General features: G+C 39.7%; 1 protein-coding gene across 3 annotated transcripts in view; it reads right to left on the reverse strand.

Annotated features, from left to right (window-relative positions):
- Positions 1 to 12856: 12856 nt before the first annotated feature.
- Positions 12857 to 23733, reverse strand: part of LOC118400147 (VPS10 domain-containing receptor SorCS3-like) — a 64454-nt gene continuing 53577 nt past the window's right edge. For 2 of the 3 annotated variants that reach the window (XM_035796683.2, XM_035796702.2), the window contains 14 exons: positions 21814 to 21915; positions 21382 to 21499; positions 20894 to 21027; positions 20244 to 20357; positions 19847 to 20018; positions 19261 to 19444; positions 18892 to 19025; positions 18558 to 18681; positions 18346 to 18458; positions 18020 to 18151; positions 17699 to 17798; positions 16678 to 16783; positions 16367 to 16533; positions 12857 to 13712 (listed from right to left, as the gene is read on the reverse strand). In XM_035796683.2, coding sequence (XP_035652576.1) covers positions 13648 to 13712; positions 16367 to 16533; positions 16678 to 16783; positions 17699 to 17798; positions 18020 to 18151; positions 18346 to 18458; positions 18558 to 18681; positions 18892 to 19025; positions 19261 to 19444; positions 19847 to 20018; positions 20244 to 20357; positions 20894 to 21027; positions 21382 to 21499; positions 21814 to 21915 — 1765 coding nt within the window. In that variant the 3' untranslated portion in view covers positions 12857 to 13647. The remainder of the gene's footprint in view (positions 13713 to 16366; positions 16534 to 16677; positions 16784 to 17698; positions 17799 to 18019; positions 18152 to 18345; positions 18459 to 18557; positions 18682 to 18891; positions 19026 to 19260; positions 19445 to 19846; positions 20019 to 20243; positions 20358 to 20893; positions 21028 to 21381; positions 21500 to 21813; positions 21916 to 23733) is intronic. The other variant, XM_035796693.2, reaches the window with a different exon arrangement.

Consider the following 23733-nt stretch of genomic DNA (forward strand, 5'->3'; position numbering starts at 1 on the left):
AGTAGCAGAAATGTGCAGAAAGTAGTTTTGAATGCATTTTATTGAAAGGAAACTAACTTTTGGCAACGTGGTGATGTATTATTATATACTGTACAATGAGGATTTCAACTACAAAATACAAGTCTTTTCACATTTTTTTAATAATAATAATAATAATATATGCCATTTAGCAGACGCTTAACCATTGCACCCACCCACAAGGTGTATAAACAACAACAATAAATAATAATAAAATAAGATAATAGATACAAAACAAAAATGTGAAGAACATAAATCAATCAACTCTAATTAGCACATGTAGGACAGTGTGCAAGTATGTGTGCATGGATGTATTTCTCACATGTGCAGCACATAGTGTTTGTTTTACAGTCCTTCTTTGGGAGGCAGAATTGGAATCTCCTCCTCTTGCCTGCCCCAGCTGCAGCCTCAGGTGGATCAGGACAAGATTCAGCACCCTGAAACTGCTTTCACAAGTGCTGCAGAGCCTGCTGTGCGGGGGAGGCGCTCCCTTCTTTGAATGTGTGGGGTTAAAGTGCCTTTCCCAGCTGCTCCAGGAACAACCTCTGCTTATCAGGCATCCAGGTTGGGTTGATCTTGTTCCATATCACAAAGGCATTGTATGAGGACACATCAATGATGTTATGGAAGATGGCCAGGGGCAAGCAGGCAGTCATCCTCCTGCAGATGTAAGTTCCAAACACCTTGTCCAGATTGTCCACGCCTCCTTTCTTGTGGTTGTAGTCCAAGATGATGGCTGGATTCCTTTCCTTACAATCACTGATCTTGATCACTGATCTGTTTAACATCTTTGGGGTAGGGGACAGTATTGAGTAGCTTGGATGAAAAACGTGCCCAAATTAAGCTGCCTGCTACTCAGCCGTAAAACTAGAATATGCATATAATAAATAAATAAATAATAAATAAATGCATATAGTAAATTTGGATAGAAATCACTCTGAAGTTTCTAAAACTGTTTGAATGATGTCTGTGAGTATAAGACAACTCATATGGCAAGCAAATATCTGAGAAAAATATCAAACCAGAAAGTGGGAAATCGGAGGTTTGTAGTTTTCAACTCAGCCCCCATTGAAGATACAGTGGGATATTAGTTATGTTTCACTTCCCAAGGCTTCCACTAGATGTCAATAGTATTTACTAACTATTTTTAGGATTCTACTCTAAAGGAGGGACTCATAAGAGCTCATTGAGTGAGTGGTCTGGCAGAGTGCCACAGCCTCTGTCTGGCGCGCTCACGTGAAAGGTAGCTACGTTCCACTTCATTTGTACAGACAAAGGAATTGTCCGGTAGGAACATTAATTAAGTTTTATGTTAAGAACATCTTAAAGATTGATTCCATACTTAGTTTGGCATGTTTCTACGGGCTGTAACGGAAATTTTTGAACTTTTCGTCCGACGTTCGGAGCGACCTGTTTACCAAACGCCCTAACAAAAGAAGATATTTGGACATAACTGATGGACATTATCGAGCAAATCAAACATTTATGGTGGAACTGGGATTCATGGGAGTGCATTCTGATGAAGATCATCAAAGGTAAGTGAATATTTAAAATGCTATTTCTGAGTAATGTTGACTACCCAATATGGCGGTTGGCGGGTATCTTTTTGGCTGCTTTGTTGTCTAAAGGCTGTACTCAGATTATTGCATGGTGAGCTTTCTCCGTAAAGTTTTTTTGAAATCTGACACAGCGGTTGAATTAAGGAGAAGTGTATCTAAAGTTCCATGTATAATAGTTGTATCTTTATCAATGTTTATTATGAGTATTTCTGTCATTTGATGTTGTTCTCTGCACAATCACCGCATGTTTTAGAACTACTGAACGTAACGCGCCAATGTAAACCCAGATTCTTTTATATAAATATGAACTTTATCAAACAAAACATACATGTATTGTGTAACATGAAGTCCTATGAGTGTCATCTGATGAAGATCATCAAAGGTTAGTGATTAATCTTATCTCTATTTCTGCTTTTTGTGACTCCTCTCTTTGGCTGGACAAATGGCTGTGTTTTTCTGTGGCTTGGTGGTGACCTAACACAATCACTTGTGGTGCTTTCTCTATAAATCCTTTTTGAAATCAGCCACTGTGGCTGGATAAACGAGAGTTGATCTTTAAAATGGTGTAAAATACTTGTTTGCTTAAGGAATTTTAATTATGACATTTTTGTTGTTTTGAATTTGGCGCCCTGCACTTTCACTGGCTGTTGACCATTCTGCCTGCCCTGACCTCGAGCCTGCCTGCCCCTCTGTACCTTCTGGACTCCGACCTGGTTTTGCCTGTCCACGACCATTCTCTTGCCTACCACATGGATTATAATACATATCAGAGACTCAAACCATCTGCCTCCCGTGTCTGCAGCTGGGTCTTGCCTTGTGCCCTTGTAGATCTCAGCTGTTTTGTGCAGTGTGCTCAGGAGAACCACATTCTTGTTCCTCTCTGGGAGGTAAGAAACTAGGGTGGGGTGAAGGCAACTTTGATGAGAAGGCCTCTCTCCCCCTTGTTGCAAGGAGTGCAGGGGGAGCTCAGGCTTGTTCTTTCTAACTGTGCCAACCATGGTGATCTTCCTCTTCAGGAGCTGCTGCCTGAGTTCATAAGAGGTGAAGACATTTTCACACGTGACATTGTGCCCCCTCAGTCCATCTGTCACATCAAGCACAACCCGCATCCCCTGCTTCTTCCCCGGGCCTCCACCTGTTAGCTTCCCTGTGTATACTTGCATCTTCCAAGCGTTACTGGATTGTGCATTAGAAGCCACCCATGTCTTGGTGCCATACTTTGCTGGCTTTCTGGGCATAACCTGCTGGAAAGGACAGCAACCTTTTGACAAAAGAGATTACTATCAGTAACTAGTATCAGTGTCACAGAAAATTATCACAGAAATCAATGATATTACAGCAATACATAATACGATTAACATTGAAAATCACTTACAGTTGAAGTCGGAAGTTTACATACACTTAGTCATTAAAACTTGTTTTTCAACTACTCGACAAATTTCTTGTTAGAAAACTATAGTTTTGGCAAGTCGGTTAGGACATCTACTTTGTGCAAGTAATTTTTCTAACAATTGTTTACAGACAGATTATTTCACTGATCATTCACTGTATCACAATTCCAGTGGGTCAGAAGTTTAAATACAGTAAGTTGACTGTGCCTTTAACCTGTTGATCCTACCCAAAACTTTTTCGAACATTCTGTTAAAAATAGTGCAACATTTCAGCGTCCTGCTACTCATGCCAGGAATATAGTATATGCACATGATTAGTATGTGTGGATAGAAAACACTCAGACTTTTCTAAAACTGGTTAAATCAGGGCTGTGACTATAACAGAACGTGTGTTTCATCGAAAAGCGCAGGAAAATCTGATCACTGAAAATTGGAAAATATATCAATGCGCCACTTGAATGTATATGTTGAATGGGAACCACATTACCTGGAGCCGAGATTGCAATTCCTACAGCTTCCACACGATGTCACCAGTCTTGTCAATTGCCTAGGCTTTGTTTCTTGGTCAAACGAAGAAGAGACAGCCCATTTCTTCCGGTCTCCGACTGGATATTTTGGTTGAGATTTATCCGGACATTATTTCAAGACGGAGAGCTATAGAATATACATCGCCTCGTGATCAATTTGATCGATTATTAACATTTACTAATACCTAAAGTTGCATTACAAAAGTATTTCGAAGTGTTTTGTGAAAGTTTATCGTCAACTTTTTTAATTTAAAAAAATGACGTTGCGTTATAAAACGCTGTTTTTTTCCTTGATCACACAGTCTTCATAGATCGATATCTAGGCTATATATGGACCGATTTAATCGAAGAAAAATGACCCAATAGTGATGTTTATGGGACATCTAGGAGTGCCAACAAAGAAGATCATCAAAGGTAATGAATGTTTTATATTTTATTTCTGCATTTTGTGTAGCGCCGACTATGCTAATTATTTTGTTTACGTCCCCTTGCGGGTCTATAGGGGTGTTGCATGCTATCAGATAATAGCTTATCATACTTTCGCTGAAAAGCATTTAAAAAATCTGACTTGTTGGCTGGATTCACAACGAGTGTAGCTTTAATTCAGTACCCTGCATGTGTGTTTTAATGAACGTTTGAGTTTTAACGAGTGCTATTAGCATTTAGCGTAGCGCATTTGCATTTCCAGATGTCTAGATGGGACGCCTGCGTGTCGGGTCGACCTAAGAGGTTAAACAATTTGGAAAATTCCAGAAAATGATATCATGGCTTTAGAAGCTTCTGATAGGCTAAGTGACATCATTTGAGTCAGTTGGAGGTGGACTTGTGGATGTATTTCAAGGCCTAGCTTCAAACTCAGTGCATCTTTGCTTGATATCATGGGAAAATCAAAAGAAATCAGCCTCAAAATAAAAGACCTCAGAAAAATAATTGTAGTCCTCCGCAAGTCTGGTTCATCCTTGGGAGCAATTTACAAATGCCTGAGGGTACCACGTTCATCTTTACAAACAGTAGTACACAAGTATAAACACGACGGGACCACACAGCCATCATACCGCTCAGGAAGGAGATGCGTTCTATCTCCTAGAGATGAATGTACTTTGGTGCAAAAAGTGCAAATCAATCCCTGAACAACAGCAAAGGACCTTGTGAAGATGCTGGAGGAAGCAGGTACAAAAGTATCTATATCCACAGTAAAACGAGTCCTTTTTTGAGATAACCTGAAAGGCCGCTGAGCAAGGAAGCAGCCACTGCTCCAAAACCACCATAAAAAAGCCAAACTATGGTTTGCAACTTCACATGGAGACATCATACTTTTTGGAGAAATGTCCTCTGGTCTTATGAAACAAAAATAGAACTATTTGGCCATAATGACCATTGTTTCGTTTGGAGGAGAAAGGGAAGGCTTGCAAGCTGAAGAACACCATCCCAACCGTGAAGCACGGGAGTGGTAGCATCATGATGTGGGGGTGCTTTTCTGCAAGAGAGACTGGTGCACTTCACAAAATAGATGGCATCACGAGGGAGGATAATTATGTAGATATATTGAAGCAACATCTCAAGAAATCAGTCAGGAAGTTAAGGCTTGGTCGCAAATGGGTCTTCCAAATGGACAATGACCCCAAGTAATCTTCCAAAGTGGTGGCAAAATGGCTTAAGGACAACAAAGTCAAGGTATTGGAGTGGCCATCACAAATCCCTGATCTCAATCCTGCAGAAAGTTTGTGGGCAGAACTGAAAAAGCGTTTGTGAGCAAGGAGCAACAAACCTGACTCAGTTACACCAGCTCTGTCAGGAGGAATGGGCCAAAATTCACCCAACTATTGTGGGAAGCTTGTGGAAGGCTACCCGAAAAGTTTGACCCAAGTTAAACAATTTAAAGGCAATGCTACCAAATACTAATTGAGTGTATTGTTACTTCAGGCCCTGGGTTGTAGAGGTATGGCAGATGCTCCACCCACTTCTCCCAGACCTCCCTTATGGCATCCAGTTTGTCTCTCACACGTCTTGCAGGTCTTGTCTCACGGTTATTAAACCGTAGCATTCTTGAGAAAGTGGCATCGTGACTTTCAGTGGCATCGTGGCATGGAAAACTGCATTTCTACTCTCTGCATCCCAGAGTCTACATGTAGCCTCACCTCGAGACCTATACACACCCGCTAAGATTAGCAGCCCTATGTAGGCACACAGGTCAATCTCATCCATCCTTTTCCAGTTGTTTCCATATTTAGGAAACCCTTCAAATTTGTCATCTCCAGGATGATATTTTTTATGGCTGGTGTGATGAACGCGTAGAATATTGAGGCGATGTCCTGAGCATGGGCAACTGCATGTCTTGTGGGCCCGGGGTAATCCTTATGACATTTGTGCTGCCCTGGTTGTCATATGGTGACAAGGACCCTGCTAATTTGCTGTTCTTTGACAAAAATGTCTCTCTTTCAGCTTGATGGATTTCTTCGATGATACATCGTGCTCTGGGTTGTAATTCTTCCCCATCTTCTTCTTCAGATACCTCCTCCTCCACTAAATCATTGTTCCCTTGTTCCTCCTGGACATCTGAAAAATGTCAGATCTACGACCTGTTGGGCACTGAAACGTGCAGTCGTGGCTTCAGCAAAGAGAGAACTTGAGGGGACTGTCATCTGCAGCGCATTTATAGCCACTGACTGCATTCCCCATTAGTAAACAATGCGTTCAAGAACTGTTTATTTTGTCTGAAATATTGTTTATTTTGTCTGATTTTTTAATTTATTTTGTCTGTGAACTGTGAGTCATGTGTGGGGTCGTGGAGGGGAGAAGCACAAGCAGGTTTAAGTTTTGTCTGAGTTCAATCAGTAGCACATATAATCTCAATTTCTCATTGTGTGTGTGTATGTGTCTTGGTGGTTTTTCTGGTGTGTAAATTATTTTATAATTGTCGTGTCAACAATGAACCCACAACAATCTTTGTACCTTGGTGGTGTACAGCTTTCATGGAACTATGAACGAAGGCGATGTTTCACTTTTTCTAATGTTGGTGTCACTCTAGGAAAAGTGATAACATTTCAAGTTGAAAAAATATAATTTAGTCTCTACTGTTAAACATAGTGGCGGGACATTTTTTACCCTTAAGACAACACAAGGGTTAATCATGAGAATAGCATGATATTCACCTGCTTTTCGTTGGGAGGATCTAAGAAATGAAGGTGTGGTGGAGTTTGGTCTACAGATAAGCCTTTTTATGATCTTGACTTTATAATTCCACCACTTTTCGTTTTTTCCCATATAAATAACAGCATTCTCCATGCACTGCAATTTATAAAATGGATAAGAGCTATTGATAAATGCTAGGTAAATGAGTAATCCATTTGGAGATGGGAATTGTAAATACACATAGCAATTGCTTAATTTAGATAATTTTCCTTATGATCCCTGGATACGAATGTGAAACCAGCCATATTGAAGCAAGCAGAAAATAATATCAATATGACATGTATTGCGGCCCGTTATCCACAGTGAAATAGGCTATAAATAGCTGTCCCGTTATTCAGAATTTTAAGTGTGTACCCCCATAATTTGCGTGGATGAAATTTGGAAACCAAAGGTATAGGCTTCTGTAGGGCTGAACCTACTGAGTTGATGTCCCAGAACTGTTGTTTTCAACTCTCTAGAGACAGCAGGAGCGGTAGAGATACTCTGAATGATCGTCTATGAAAAGCCAACTGACATTTACTCCTGAGGTGCTGACCTGTTGCACCCTCGACAACCACTGTGATTATTATTTTGACCCTGCTGGTCATCTATGAACATATGAACATCTTGGCCATGTTCTGTTATAATCTCCACCCGGCACAGCCAGAAGAGGACTGGCCACCCCTCAGAGCCTTGTTCCTCTCTAGGTTTCTTCTTAGGTTCTGGCCTTTCTAGGGAGTTTTTCCTAGCCACCGTGCTTCAACACCTGCATTGCTTGCTGTTTGGGGTTTTAGGTTGTGTGTCTGTACAGCACTTTGAGATATCAGCTGATGTAAGAAGGGCTTTATAAATCAATTTGATGTATGCCTATGCCAGTGCTTTTCTCTATTTATTTTATAATTTGTATCATATTAGACACTATGGGGAGCCACCATCAGTAATACCCACATACATTTACAACTATCACTTTAGTGTTAGTTTTCTTCAAGTTGTAACTTACATTTTGCATCCTTTCATTCCGTTGACCTTTCTTTCCTCTGTTACGTGAAGTTGTTCCTGAAGGTCGCTAGCATTAGTGAATCATATTAGGCTAACGTTGTGCAATAATTTGGGACATTAATCATTATGGAACTCAGACCACAAGTAGCAGGTTAAACCTGCTAATCAATATATTTTGTTCGTAAAGGCTCTCCAAAACATTTTTTTTTAATGATTGATACATACTTATATTTGCCTAAATAATCTAAAAGATCAAGAGTATGTTTTAAATCTACCAGTTGGAGCTGAAACAGAGACGAAGATGCATAGATGGCATTCATTCATTGATCCCTATTTTCTGAACCCATTCTAACGATGTATTGTAGTCTGTCAAACAAAATTGTAATTAAAGGTACACTGTATTTAAAGTGTTGGCTTCGGTTACATGTACTGAAAACCCTATTGAATGAAAACTCCACGAGATCATCTGTTGGCTAGGAAGTGGGAGGGTTTTCAGCAGCTGAATTACATTTATTCAGTACGGACAAGGGAACCAAGCTTGCAAAGCCTGTTATGCATTTTCATAAGGTAAGTCTGAACACCAACTACTGAGAAGTGCATAGGAAAGGCATGTATAAGAAAGATGCAATTCCCTACGTCGGATTCGGGCCCTTAGTGACTAACTACATGGGAAATATATTTAAACAAAACAATAAGAGAAATGTCTTAACGTGTGGTTTATACAATCAGTCAATGTTGTTGTTGGGCATTAATACAATATTTAAAGCTCGTGGTATTCAGATGCTAACTTGAGATTCATGCAAAAAACTCTCCACTTTTTTCTCATGTTTGGATGCAGACCATAATGCATACGTAAGGTCTATGACTGTGTTATGTAATTATTATGACAGTATCTATGTTAGATGTGGTGGTTGTAGGAGGATGGAAGTTTCCACATAGCACATACCAATACCAGACAATACCTTTTTTTGGCTCTGCTGGATTTTGCCCTTTAAGCTTTGAATCAGAAGATGAGGGCACACTCAAATTGGAGACTGGTAGACCCCAGGACCTCCATGAGAAGGGCATAGTTCAAGATGTACCATGCAGGCTTTATCTCTGTCAAATCGTCGAGTTTCTGAAGAGTTTTTTTTGCGGATGAGACAGGGACAGAGAATTTCTGCATGCTCTATTTGTTTTTTTCGCACACTGGATATATGCCATGATGTCAACACTTGGACGCTACCACTCAACTTACGGTATTGTTGCAGACATTGCCATCGAAACTTCTTTCCTTGGGCAAAGGACTACTGGGTAAAAGATTCACCTCCAATCTCATTGTGTTCCACATGGGACTGAAAGACTAAAGAATATCCCTCCTTGTCGACAGGAGTTTCTCTCTTGTCGACAGGAGTTTCTCTCTTGTCGACAGGAGTTTCCTAGCCAGAGATCACTGACTGTTTTCAGTAGGTTGGCTGTCTCTTTGGGAGAGGCACAGAAGTTCTAATATCCCACTCCTAGACTTTATTTGGGGAAATGTAAACTAATTTTCCATTTGCAAACTGCGCAGGTAGAGTAGAGTAGGGCAAGTATTGTGACTCCTTTACTGTGCATGAATGTCTTTTTGGGTGGTATCACACTGTACCAGCCAATGTGAGTTCAAAGAATAAATATAGAAATACTGACAATGTGGTGAAGACAGAGGGTGAAACGCAATGAACATAATATGTTTTGCTCAAGATGATCTGCAACTATCTGTCTCAGCCTCCAGTATTTATGCTGCAGTAGTTTATGTGTCGGGGGGCTAGGGTCAGTTTGTTATATCTGGAGTACTTCTCCTGTCCTATTCGGTGTCCTGTGTGAATCTAAGTGTGCGTTCTCTAATTCTCTCCTTCTCTCTTTCTTTCTCTCTCTCGGAGGACCTGAGCCCTAGGACCATGTCCCAGGACTACCTGACATGAGGACTCCTTGCTGTCCCCAGTCCACCTGGCCATGCTCCTGCTCCAGTTTCAACTGACCTGAGCCCTAGGACCGTGCCCCAGGACTACCTGACATGAAGGCTCCTTGCTGTCCCCAGTCCACCTGACTGTGCTGCTGCTCCAGTTTCAACTGTTCTGCCTTATTATTATTCGACCATGCTGGTCATTTATGAACATTTGAACATCTTGGTCATGTTCTGTTATAATCTCTACCCGGCACAGCCAGAAGAGGACTGGCCACCCCACATAGCCCGGTTCCTCTCTAGGTTTCTTCCTAGGTTTTGGCCTTTCTAGGGAGTTTTTCCTAGCCACCGTGCTTTTACACCTGCATTGTTTGCTGTTTGGGGTTTTAGGCTGGGTTTCTGTACAGCACTTTGAGATATCAGCTGATGTACGAAGGGCTATATAAATAAATTTGATTTGATTTGATTTGAACTATATGTTTATTCTATTTGCATAGTTCTTATGAAATGAATTATTCCAACTGCCCCTAACAGTTAGTTGTATGACATAATTAGATTTAGATGCTGATTACCTTGAGTTAGTTACAGTAGATCTGAGACTATGACGATGAGTAGGAGGAGAAGCGATCTCGGGAGGAAACGGACTGGGATTGGCTCATGATGAGGATCTTTAAGATAACCATCCACAGTTGTTCTGTTTTTACCTGTAACAATATTTATTTAGCATCCTCTATGTTCTAAGGTGGTCATTTGCATATACTTGGGGGCTGACTAGGAGGACAATGAAAAGAAGCAAAAAGCCTGGAGTCTAATGGAATCTAATGGGCTAGACCCACATTTTCCCCCCTATGCAACAAATTAATTGTCCCCTCTCCACACTGTAAACCAAAGGCTTTTTTAAAACTCAAAATACTTCTAGAAAGTTGAACTCAAAGTCAATGAAAAGTCATTATTGCTTAAAATGTTTATATGGTACTGACTCAAAACTGAATGAGAAGTCACATCAACTCAGTTTTTTTGAAGGTATGATAACAAATTGACTTTTTACCCAGCATACTCTACCGCATGTAAAAATATTTTTAAAAAACGAATTGTTTTTAATACCTGTTTTTTTGCATGTACAGTGCCTTCGGAAATGATTCAGACCCCTTGACGTTTTCCATATATTGTTAGGTTACAACCTTAATCTAAAATTGATTGGTTTTCCCCCTCATCAATCTACACACAATATCCCATAATGACAAAGCAAATACAGCATTGAGTGCAAAGGGTTTCCTCAAAAGTTTGGAGTAATGACAGCACATTGTCATTACTCAAACACACTCCAGCGGGTTTCTATAAGTGGACTAGCACCTTGAAGGAAAAATACCCCACAACAATAGCTTGCAGCAATATTGTGTTAGCAGCACTGTAAAATAGTTTCCTTTAATTGAGTACAACATTATGTCCCTGCTTATAGAAATGTAGTTGGTGTAAATTTGGAATGAGAAATGTAGGTAGAGTGAGACTACCAGGGACATGGAAACTGCTTAACAATGATGTAGATTGGTGTCTGACATTGTGGTGTTGAAATAGTTACACACAAAATAGAAAGAGAGAGAGAGAGATTAGGGGGTGAGGAGAGAATGAAAAAACGCACCTGTTCAAATTGTAATTTAATGTCAGGGGTACAAAATCTCACACAAACTTAGACTTCTGGCAAAAAGAGATTACTTCGGGGCCTATGCTGGATAATCAGGAAGTGTGTGTGTCAGTGTGCATGTCAAGCCTTAGCTGGCAGATATAAGGAATATGTGTTCCAGCCAGGACTCACTGTGCAAAACCTTTGGGCATAATAGTAAAACAGAGATTCAGGAAGCTGGGGGGTGTTTGTGTTAGAGGCTGTCCCCATGACAGTACAGGCAACTCCTCTGACAGAGAGGACAAACATATAGAAATAGGTTTGTTTGTCTTTCACTTCTGTTGCAAACAATTATTACAAGGTAGACTATCGTTAAACCATGGTGAATAATGTGAAGCATTACACTGTTAAAATTAGGTGCTTTGTAAGACCAAATCTATTGGCAACTGAGCTGCCAACAACTGAAGGAGACAAAACTGTAACTGTGGTAGATTATTGAAACCCATTATCTTGAGATGTTTTGAAACATTATACCGTGTGTTGTAACACCACTTAATCAAGTATTTTGCAAAACCTTGCCAGAGACTGGGATTATTAACAAAAAAGGTTGAAAACCATATTATAATGTTTTGAATCCTGTCTAGTACAGAATTAGATCCCCTTTTCTGAAGTGGTTTAATGCTTAACATGGTTCTATGTATTTTATCATTTGGCAGGCATTATTGTCAAGCACAGTGTTCAAACCACCTGCAGTGGTTGAATTGCAAGAACTGAGGATTCTGCACATGCCTCTGCCATTGGTTCTCGAGTAGCACAGCAGCCTAAGGCACTGCATTTCAGGGCTAGAGGTGTCACTACAGACACCCTGGTTTGAATCCAGGCTGTATCACAACTGGCCGTGATTGGGAGTCCCATAGGGCGGCGCACAATTGGCCGGTGTAGGCCATCATTGTAAATAATAATTTGTTCTTACGTCACTGACTTGCCTAGTTAATTAAAGGTAATCAGGGTAGTAATGAAGTCCAGGTGTGCCTAATGAGGGTTGCCAAGTGTGCATGATGATGGGTTGCCAGGACCTGCAACGTCGAGTGCCGGAGAGGGGACATTTTTTACATCAAAATAAAGCATCATAAAAAATAAAGGTGGACTTCCACAAAAAATATTCTCCATAGGCCCTTAAAGTATCACCAATCAATTTGTAGGTTATAAACCATTTGCATTTCTAATTCATTGATTGTATGAAAAACTGTTTTTTGTTGTTGTGTGTCTTGATGCAGACTTTTACATGCACTGAAATCCCTATTAGCAACAATATTCAGGTTGAATAACTACATTTCTGTTTTAAAACACATTCTGTGTATTAAAACATTTACATTCTCCAGACACCAGATCTCAGCTTACAGTAGGTGCGTTACCTTTCATGGTTTCATTACACAATCATGGTGTTTTAAGACTCTATTTTTACATTATGGTCATCAATTACCAGAATCCGTGATCAAGGCTAGTTACCTTGAAATACTTGTTTACATCTCCATCAATACAATGTGTACATGTAAAAAACAACATATGCCTACTTTCATAGAAAAATACATTTATTTTGAACAATTACAACATTTCATTTTGTTTACAGTGAGAACTATGGGGTAAAAACTTAAATATTAGCTTATCTAACAAAATTAATAATACAGTATAGCTCATGCACTACAATGTTAAGCAACTTTTGCTAAATCTTCAACAAGACCATCCCATAAATGGTTTAACACATTTACTAATATTAAAATCACCATGATCAACACTTGCTTACCTCATCATATTATCTTAGATGTTACAGTTACAAAGTGAATTATGACATGCTAGAAAAAGTGAGAAATATTATTATATTAGCAGTAGGCTAATAGAAAACCAACTCTGTTCAGTGTGCCAAGATTCTAGAATGGACAATCTAATAAAAAATGTTGGCATACATGCTTTTTATCCACCTGTACACCTTTTAACAGCCTCAATTATATCTAGAGATTGTTTCCCAAGCAGCCACACTAATTTGTAGTATGCCTTTCTGTGTTATTATTTACATTCCACCTCCCTTGTGTAATAGTAGAGTCGATACAGTTGTCATTATCAAATGTACATCTGTAAGATAATCATGTTGCGTTAAAGTTTTGATTAGCAATGCTATCTGGCACTGAAGAAAACAATTACTCTCTCAACAATGGCATGTTCTTATTTCTGACATTCACAGATGTCATATTACGCTTCCTCAATACTCAAGTAAGGTATATACACCAAATGTATTCTCCTGCTATACAGAATTCCAAAGTATTGTGAAATACATATTAAGTAGCAATTCTCGGCGACCAAAGTATAGGGTGAAAACGAAGCTTTTGAAATTGGTACATTGAAACACCACAACCTGTACTTACAGTACTCATAATCTCATTTCTTAGACATTAGTACAAGTAGGAAACTCTCTTGTGATCACTCTCTCCCCATTTCTTCCATTTTCTCCTGGTGATAGAATATATAAACACAGGTATAATTATTATGAATAGTGCCCCCAAAGACACTATTGTCTCCAACACCCCAATAATGCAAATTACCCCAGTTGGTATCATTTGAATGTTTTGATGTTGGCAGCAATTTGAGGACCTTTGTGTCGACCTACCAACTAAACTAGCATAGGAACCACTGCAGGCATCAGAGTAATCATGGAATCTTAACTTCTTATGGCTGGGGGCAGTATTGAGTAGCTTGGATGAATAAGGTGCCCAGAGTAAACTGCCTGCTACTCAGGCCCAAAAGCTAAGATATGCATATCATTAGTATATTTGGATAGAAAACACTCTGAAGTTTCTAAAATGGCAGGCAAAACCCTGAGAAAAATCCAACCAGGAAGTGGGAAATCTGAGGTTTGTAGTTTTTCAACTCATTGTCATTCCAATATAAAGTGTCTGTGGGGTCATTTTGCACTACCTAAGGCTTCCACTAGATGTCAACAGTCTTTAGAACCTTGTTTGATGCTTTTACTGTGAAGGGGGGCCGGATGACAGGGGATTGAGCCAGGTGTCTGGCAGATTGCCACGAGCTCGTGACGCGCGGTCATGTGAAAGTTAGCTTGCGTTCCATTGCTTTTCTCAGGTTGGAATATTATTGAAGATTTATGATAAAAACATCCTAAAGATTGATTCTATACTTTGTTTGACATGTTTCTACGACCTGTAATATAACTTTTTGGACTTTTCGTCCGACCTTTTGGCTGGACTTGTTTACCAAATGCCCTAACAAAAGGAGGTATTTGAACATAAATGATGAACTTTATCAAACAAATCAAACATTTATTGTGGAACTGGGATTCCTGGGAGTGCATTCTGATGAAGATCATCAAAGTTAAGTGAATATTTATAATGCTATTTCTGACTAATGTTGACTCCACAACATGGCGGATATCTCTTTGGCTGTTTTGGTACTCAGATTATAGCATGGTGTGCGTTTTCAGTAAAGCTTTTTTCAAATCTGACACAGTGGTTGCATTAAGGAGAAGTTTATCTATAATTCCATGAATAATAGTTGTATCTTTTATCAATGTTTATTATGAGTATTTCTGTAAATTGATGTGGCCCTCTGCAAAATCCCTGGATGTTTTGGAACTACTGAACATAACGCGCCAATGTATACTGAGATTTTTTTTATATAAATATGAACTTTATCGAACAAAACATACATGTATTGTGTAACATGAAGTCCTATGAGTGTCATCTGATGAAGATCATCAAAGGTTAATGATTCATTTTATCTATATTTCTGCTTTTTGTGACTCCTCTCTTTGGCTGGAAAAATGGCTCTGACCTAACATAATCGTTAGGTTTGCTTTCGTCGTAAAGCCTTTTTGAAATCGGACACTGTGGTGGGATTAACAAGAAGTGTATCTTTAAAATGGTGTAAAATACTTGTATGTTTGAGGAATTTGTAATTATGGGATTTCTGTTGTCTTGAATTTGGCTCCCTGCACTTTCACTGGCTGGTGTCATATCGATCCCGTTAGCGGGGATCTCAGCCCAAAAAGGTTTTAACAGACACACAACAGCCATATTATTGAATCCAATGGTACAAGTTATATTGCTCTGCCCATTGAGAATAAATAGTTGGGATGCAACAGAAGAGAAATCTATCTGTCTCCGATCACTAAGGTCTGCTGGAGGAGAGATCTGCTGTGAGATGAAGATTGGCCAAATTGCTGACCTCTCAAAAAGCCTTCCGCCCACATGTCTATCAGGACCACTGCAGTAGCACTATTGTCAAAAACAGTCAGCAGTCCCCCTGATTTAACAACCCAATGGTTTCCCTATGTTGACCTTTATGCACACACGTACACATGGATTTTGTACTGTACATATGTGGCAATGGTGGAGTAGGGGCCTGGGGGGGAACACAGTGTGTTGTGAAATCTGTGAATCTATTGTAATGTTTAAAAAATTGTATAAACTGGCTTAATTTAGCTGGGGATCCATATTAAATACAAATACTTACAGGAGCTTATGGTACAAAATAAGACAAATCAATGGCACTTAAGGGTTTGTCAAGTACAATACAGTAGGCCTACACCATGAAACATTCTGTATCTTAAAATGGCTAATCATAATGCCCTCATGACACTGAATATTGATACAATGCTTTCCATTGCAATCCATAATTCTGTCAGAACTCAATATCTGACACAAACCTATTCTGATAGACGATAAGGTGCTGTGTTGTTTTTATTGCAGCTCGCTTGACGCATTAGCTATCTCTTTGAAAATATGTGAGTTAACTGACTAGCTAGCAGTTTGTGGCTTTTAAACTTGCTGTCCTAGCAATGATGAAAACGTATTACAATGTTTCAATTCTACCTTTTATACCTTTTAACCAATGTATTTAGCGTGATTAATTATTGAAATTGCAAATGAACTTGATGTCTATTACGACAATTTACAATATAACTATTGCTCATATGTTACAGTGCACAACAGAGATGTGTCTTCTGCTGTGTGTGGACAGATGATTTACATAGGCTACGGCATGTGATGATTTTCATGGGAGCTTGGCTCTGGCTCATGGGAGCTTGGCTTGGCTCTAGGTCCATTAGGCAAGTCCGCCACTTTTCTATACGGTAAGGTCTAACTTACCTCTGGTCCTGGCCTCCAGTTCTTTCTCTTTCTCTGTAAGTTCCTTCTCTGAGGGGAACTCACTGTGCTTCATCTTGGACATGGTGTTGTTCTGCCTAACCGTGCCGATCCTCTCCGGCTCCTTTTCCTGGTTCTCCTCAGCCTGGACATGGATCCAAGGGATTTTCCTAACAAGCCAGACACCACTCTACTGACGTCATGTGAACTTATGCTGCAGTTCGGTAACAACTTCACTTCATAGTTGATAGTTAAGAGTATAATGTAGCTTTTTTGGCTATTACCAACCAATCAATATTATTACGAGAACATACCTTTTGAACTTGAAGATGAAGAATGCAACTAAACCAACAAACGCCACAGATAGCAACATCAGCATGGCTGAGCTACTGTGAATTGGATTGGAATCGACCAGAGGTGCTGGGGAAATACAGAGACAGAACAAGACTTTAGCCTACAGATTTCTGCTTTAGCCAATTCTTTTGTTGATATCATTAATTGAATGTAGTTATGTCTTTGTTACTCTTGTCTATTACTGTTCTGTACTTTCTCATGTACTTTATGTTTTGTGCTGACCAAGAAGAGTAGCTGCTGCATGAGCTACAGCTAATGGGGATCCTAATAAACTAAAGTAAACCAACCATCCAAAACGCGCAAAAAAAAGAGTTGGTAAAAGCAGAAACAATTTCAATGGGAGAAAACAAGGGAAGAAACCAGCAATCATTCATTTTTATTCACTTAGCAGGTGTCCATTAGGTCTGAGTGAGCATCTGTCATGTTTCATTTTAAGAAGGGCCTCCATCCATGAGGTCCCGCTCTTTCTCCCTACGCCTCTGAAAGGTTTGCGCTTAGTCATGGCTTTAAGTGCTGAGGCATATTATTCAGAGTATGTATTAACCCACCCCCAACCAATCTTTCTCTCTTCCAAGAGGAGACCAGTGAAGTCGTTGACCTTTCTACAGCATTTTAAAGGCACCTCAGACCTTTCCATGCAGACACAATTTAAGACACATCAGTGACTGAATGAAAAGGGTAAAGTCATGATTGACAAGTTGTAGTGATATGCTAATATCCAAATGACCCTGTTGACTTCCAAGGTGTATACTAAATGTATCTGTTGTTGAAAGTCTCATTGATTGCATGACTATAAGACAATCTACTGTAATAAGCTAGTTACAAAAGAGATTCAAGGAAAAATATCTATCCATGTCTGATGTTGACATCAGGTGGTGAATTGAGTGTCGGTACAGTGCTTATTATAGTATTTATAATTGTTTATGCATTGTTATTTCGCATTTTATACTGTGAAAGAGTCAAAGAAAAACTGCAACTTACCCGAAGTTAGCTGTGTGATGTAAACAATTATTTGAGTGTCAGGTTTCAACTCAAACTGGATCAATCCTTGGTTCAGGGCATTTATAAGAATGTCTGATATCTGTATGACAGAATTGAAAAATGACATGGCACCCCAAAATGTGCATTTGCAAAGATCATTCTTTCAAATTTGAAGAAAAGCTGATGATAACATTATCTTGGAAAACCAATGAAATCAGTTAAACCCCATTGGTGATACAAATGTGAATTGTTTTGTAGATTAATGACAAGATAAGACGTTCTAGAAGATTTCCTAAAGTACAAACAAAAAAATATGCTTACACTCACTAAGCCCTCTTCATTCTCTTTCCCATGTTCAGACAACTGAGTCTCAGGCAGGATAAATAGTTCTGCTGTTGTTGGAACACCTGGAAACAATGATACCAACAGCTGCTCTTCTGGAAACCCAGACACCTGTAACAGCAGTCTTCCAGTCAAACACGCACACTGCTATCGTGGGGAAACACATCATACTACACATCTATGTTTACTTTACTTCCTTAAAATGTCACATTGAATTAAAGAGGGTTATCCTCATCATGACCATAAAAGCCATTGCGTGACAACCTCATGACGACTGTTGTCCCAGAGGGAACTTAGTCCTATACCTGTGACACAGCTGTCCTCACCACACGGCCCACATCCTCTCTCCACTCAGGGATGTCAGGGTTGTGCTCGTCCAAAGTCGGAGAGAATGATAACAGCAGGGATTTGAAGAACTCTGCGAAACATGGAGGATGATTCCATGAACCCTCTACCACAAAGCTTTGCCGTGTGGCAACATACCATTAAAGCCTTTGAAGGAGTCCTTTCCACTCACCTTTAACAATGATGACCTTGGTATCCTGCAGTATGTTGCACCCAGAAGACACCTGGACAACGACCCTGTTCATGCCTTCCTTCTGAAACGTGTACGCGATGCTTCCACCCAAGGTTATTAAAGACTGGGTTTTGCAAGACAAAGCGAATGGCATAGAAAACCTCACAACCTTTTGCCTTTTGCAGTACACACGGAATACACAAAGGACCAAAATAACTTGCTGCGAATAAACAATTCCAATCTACAATATAACAAGGTACCTGAACTAGGCAAGGTGTAGCACCCACACAGATACAGCAGGAATTGTCAGTGTAATTGGGAGAAGGACTCTCACCTCAGAGCTGTTTTCAAACCACCAGAAAAAGGTTAGTGTTCTTTGGTGGACGGGCCAGACCACAGCAGTTAGGTTGGCTCTCTTCTTCCTGATTGCCACAATAGGAGCTGAGAGATACACACGCTCCACTGGGCCTGAGACACACAAGAGAACCACATTGGCCAATACAAACCAAATGCAGTCATTTTGGTAACAGTAAATTGGTTAATTTACAAATCCAACATAATCCAATAGCTTCATGAGCTTCATGAGGTATGATCATCTGTTATCTATGCTGGTGTCAGTGGCTTACTGCGGTAACATGCTTAGGCAGGAAAAATCATGAAACCACATGAGACATAAGGGAGCCAGTGTTTCTTGTTGACATACTGGTGATATGTAAGAACATGGAGCTGCTGTCATATCCCTGGCTGTTCTCAGCATGTGCTGTCACTCTGAAGATCCCAGGTGCTCTATAGCTGTGTTTGATCCCATCGCCTCTCCGGCTCAGGTTGTACATGACCGTGATGCCATCCCCAAAGTCTAGCTGGATATGTGTCCACAACGAGTTTCCCTGGAGACAGGAAGTAAGACAGACATCATTAGTCAGAACAGATTGTTATGACACTGCATTATCTTTCACAGGGAAGAGTTGTCTAGGGAAATACTTGGGATGAGATTTGAGATTAGACATAGGAGAAGCACCCGGGAGACGAGAACGAACAAGAGAGAACTCAGGAGGAGCAAGTGAGAGATAAAGATAGAAAGAAAAAGAAACAGAGACAATGTAGTGAGTCATAGTGGTCTTTCATTCCAAAACCAGACAAAAGCGGTTCAGACTCTGGGGACTTCATGTCATCCAACACTTCAAAAGCACAAGATAATCCAGGACAAACTTCCACCGCTCCATGATGAAATAATAATAATATGCCTACTAATGACACAGTGTTGGTTAGTGGTGGGAGAGGAGACTCACATCGTCCAGATGCACCACGAAGGTGATGTTACTGCCCAGGTTGGCGGTGAGGTCTCCATGGCTGGTGGTCAGTCTGAGGCCTCTGGGAGGCCTGGGGGAACAATCCTGTTTCCTGGGGGAGTACACATCCTTTCCTCCCTCTTTGCAGTTATTAGACAAAACCTTCCTGTACCTACCAGTGACAACATTCACAGCATAGATGTCATTTTATAATTGAGAGTGAGACTGGATTTATTGTAGTCTCAATGCAGAGAGAGTCATTTGCTGAACAAAGGTCCCTATTCAATCAAAAACAATATTTACTGAGTGGTAAAACACTGAATATCAAATCACTGCACAGAAAGAGTGTTATTTTGCACAAGGGAGGAAGGAATGAGGGATAGTACAAGTTACTTACCCTGTGCTATTTAGGTAATTCTGGCTAGTGCTACAGCTTCTTGGTACCGTATTTGGGTCGAACCAAAAAGCAGGTGAACACTTTCCATCAGCTTGACGTTCATACCCATAATCACTGTAAAACAAGAGACTGTTCATAAAACACTATCTACTTTCCTCTCGCTGACACTAAAAAGCTTTTGTAGTTGAGCAATAGGTCAGTTATTTTTTGTATGACTACAAGACCAGTGACATGATCGTTGTCAGAAGAGATTTTCAGAGATAAAGATACAATACATTTAGAATTAATTTAGCAATTCTATACTTATTAATTGGATGAAAATAAATAATGTGTCATTATGTAAATTAGACAAGCTTAGTCACATTCACAATTTGCAAACCATAATTGGATTGTGTGGATGCATGCACAGTGGCTACATGTAATAAACTGGAGAACATTAGGGAAATTGAAGAGGTATAAAGTTGAGCAAACTAATCGTTTTGGTGATTAGATATGTGATTAGGGGGGCTGTTAAGTCCTGTGAGGCTCCAGTAATTAAGAAACAATTCCATTTAATGTCCAGCAGAGTGTTGGGGGATGGGTTACATATACAGTCCCCTTGCCTATTCACTGATGTAACAACTGAGGAAGTCTACCATAACTTTACATACCATTCAAAATCATAGGCCCGGCAGATGCATGGTTCTGAGGATATGACTCGGGAGTAGTCCTGGGTCAGCACACAGCGGTTCCCTGGCCTCCGTTTCATAAAGGTCTGCTTTTCTCCCATCACACATGGCTCTCCCTATCAAACGCATTACATTTCATTCCCTGCGGTGAATTTCATTACATTGATTCAATGTTTTTTACAGATCAATAGCCTGAAATGATATAAATGTACAATGTGATTCAGCTGTGTGTGTGTGTGTGTGTGTGTGTGTGTGTGTGTGTGTGTGTGTGTGTGTGTGTGTGTGTGTGTGTGTGTGTGTGTGTGTGTGTGTGTGTGTGTGTGTGTGTGTGTGTGTGTGTGTGTGTGTGCGTGCGTGTGTGTGTGTGTGTTTGTGTACATGCATCCATGTGCTGTGTTTACAGTGACAATAAACAAACATGCCTATCTTGATGTTGGCATCAAATCAATAACTTTCATTATGTACATAACCTTGTTATGTAGGTTCCAAGTCTGATAATCTCCGTCCATGCATCTCCTGCTGAAGATGGCTTTGTAGTCAATCTTTATCAGCTGCCATTCTGAAATACGACTTAAGTGTCCAGTGAAACTTAAATCAACGAAACAAAACATTAGATAAGTTATTAGCCTTATTGTATTTGTCTCTTGTAAAACGTGTATTGCTGCTGTGGCCCAGAAATTCAATTTAAACACATTAACAAAAATAAATAACTTTGCAAACACAGCTATGTGTATAGTACCTCTGGCAAACAAAACATTGTAAATTGAGAAATTAAGTTTAGGTGCTATTTACCGATTCATGCATAATAACAACACTATTTTACTTTCATAAACAGATGACCTGTAACCAAGAACATGAGTTCTTTGTTTACTTAATGTTGACCCAACCCTAACTCCACTTACGTGATGATGTGATTCTCTGGTTGCATAAGAGCTCCATCCAGAAACAAAGGAACCAGAGAGAAACTGTGACGATCCCATTTCTTACCCTCGTCCAGACTTATCCTATTTCGCAACACAGGACAACAAATATTAACATCTGATTAAATACATAATGTAGTTAATTTACTATGCTAGTAATGGCATAATTACATGTACACCACAATTTCAAACTCTCTGTCATCTTTGTAATCTTTGTAAGGTGTGACAATGAAAAGAGTTTAACAGAAAATATTTCTAGCCATTTCTACAGAGTCCAAATTCCTAGTGATACTGTTCTTAAGATGCACTCTCATCATGGATGAAAAATGAGGTACCCACATCAGCCTGTTCTCTATGTGGAAAAGTATCCTAACTATGCATTCAATAATAGAACTAATGTTTCACAGGTCTAGGTAAATGTCTAGGGTGACAAAACATACAAAACAGATATGACTCAGGCTCTAACAATTGAGGGACTTAAATCACCCTTCACAGATGTTAATTGATTGTGACACTGTTTCAGTACGGGGGATATCAAAGTATCTGGTGTGTCAGGGTTCCAACAACACAAGGACCCTGGCCCACAAAGTCCCCCAATACTTCAAACCTGGACTTGGCAATATTTGCATAAAAGTAATTTGCGAAAATACCCATGAACAGTGCAATGCAGTGACAGACATTCTATGTTGAAAGGATTCTGACAGTTTTGATGTGGTGAGAGAAACAGTTGCAGTTGCTGGAGACAGACAACCCATGCAAATATACCTTGCTAATCAGCATTTCAAAGGCTAAATGTAATCGTATGCAACAACACAACCAAAACTGAAATCAGAATTAAATTAACTGTGTCCTTAAATGGGAACATCGACATTAGTCTTTAAGCATTGCACACCTGTTTCTGAAATCAACTGATAAGGCACAGTATAATGCATCTTTACATACAATGTATATCATTATTATACTACCATATACAGTACCTTCAGAAAGTATTCACACCCCTTTACTTTTCTGCATTTTGTTGTGTTAAACTGCTCAGGGATTTCAACAAGAGGACAATGGTGATTTTAAAACAGTTACAGAGTTGAATGGTTGTAATATAAGAAAACTGAGGATTGATCAACAAAATTGTAGTTATCAAAAAGAAAGGAGGACCAAGGCACTCTTCATATAATTAATTAAAATGCCTTTATTTGTATGGCATGTTCAATAGAAATAAAGTTTTAAAAATCCGACGCATTTAGGCTGCATGGCCTTGGTCAGGGATACAATTAAATGTACTTCTAGTTCTGACCATGCAGTAATACCTAACAAGTAATCTAACAATTTCACAACAACTTCCTTATACACACAAGTGTAAAGGAATTAAATTGAATATGATCGCCGAAAGGCATAGGCAAGATGCAGTAGATGGTATAAAGTACAGTATATACATATGAGATGAGTAATGGAGGGTATGTAAACATTATATCAAGAGGCATTTTTTTACCTCTTCAACCTATGGGGGCGCTATTTCATTATTGGATAAAAAAACGTGCCCATTTTAAGCGCAATATTTTGTCACAAAAAGATGCTCGACTATGCACCTAATTGACAGCTTTGGAAAGAAAACACTCTGACGTTTCCAAAACTGCAAAGATATTATCTGTGAGTGCCACAGAACTGATGCTACAGGCGAAACCAAGATGAAACTTCAAACAGGAAATGAGCAGAATGTTTGAGGCTCTGTTTTCCATTGTCTCCTTATATGGCTGTGAATGCGCCAGGAATGAGCCTGCCCTTTCTGTCGTTTCCCCAAGGTGTCTGCAGCATTGTGACGTATTTGTAGGCATATCATTGGAAGATTGGCCATAAGAGACTACATTTACCAGGTGTCCGCCCGGTGTCCTTTGTCTAAATTGGTGC

This window comes from Oncorhynchus keta, chromosome 2 (assembly GCF_023373465.1).
Source record: "Oncorhynchus keta strain PuntledgeMale-10-30-2019 chromosome 2, Oket_V2, whole genome shotgun sequence".
Lineage (NCBI taxonomy): Eukaryota > Metazoa > Chordata > Actinopteri > Salmoniformes > Salmonidae > Oncorhynchus > Oncorhynchus keta.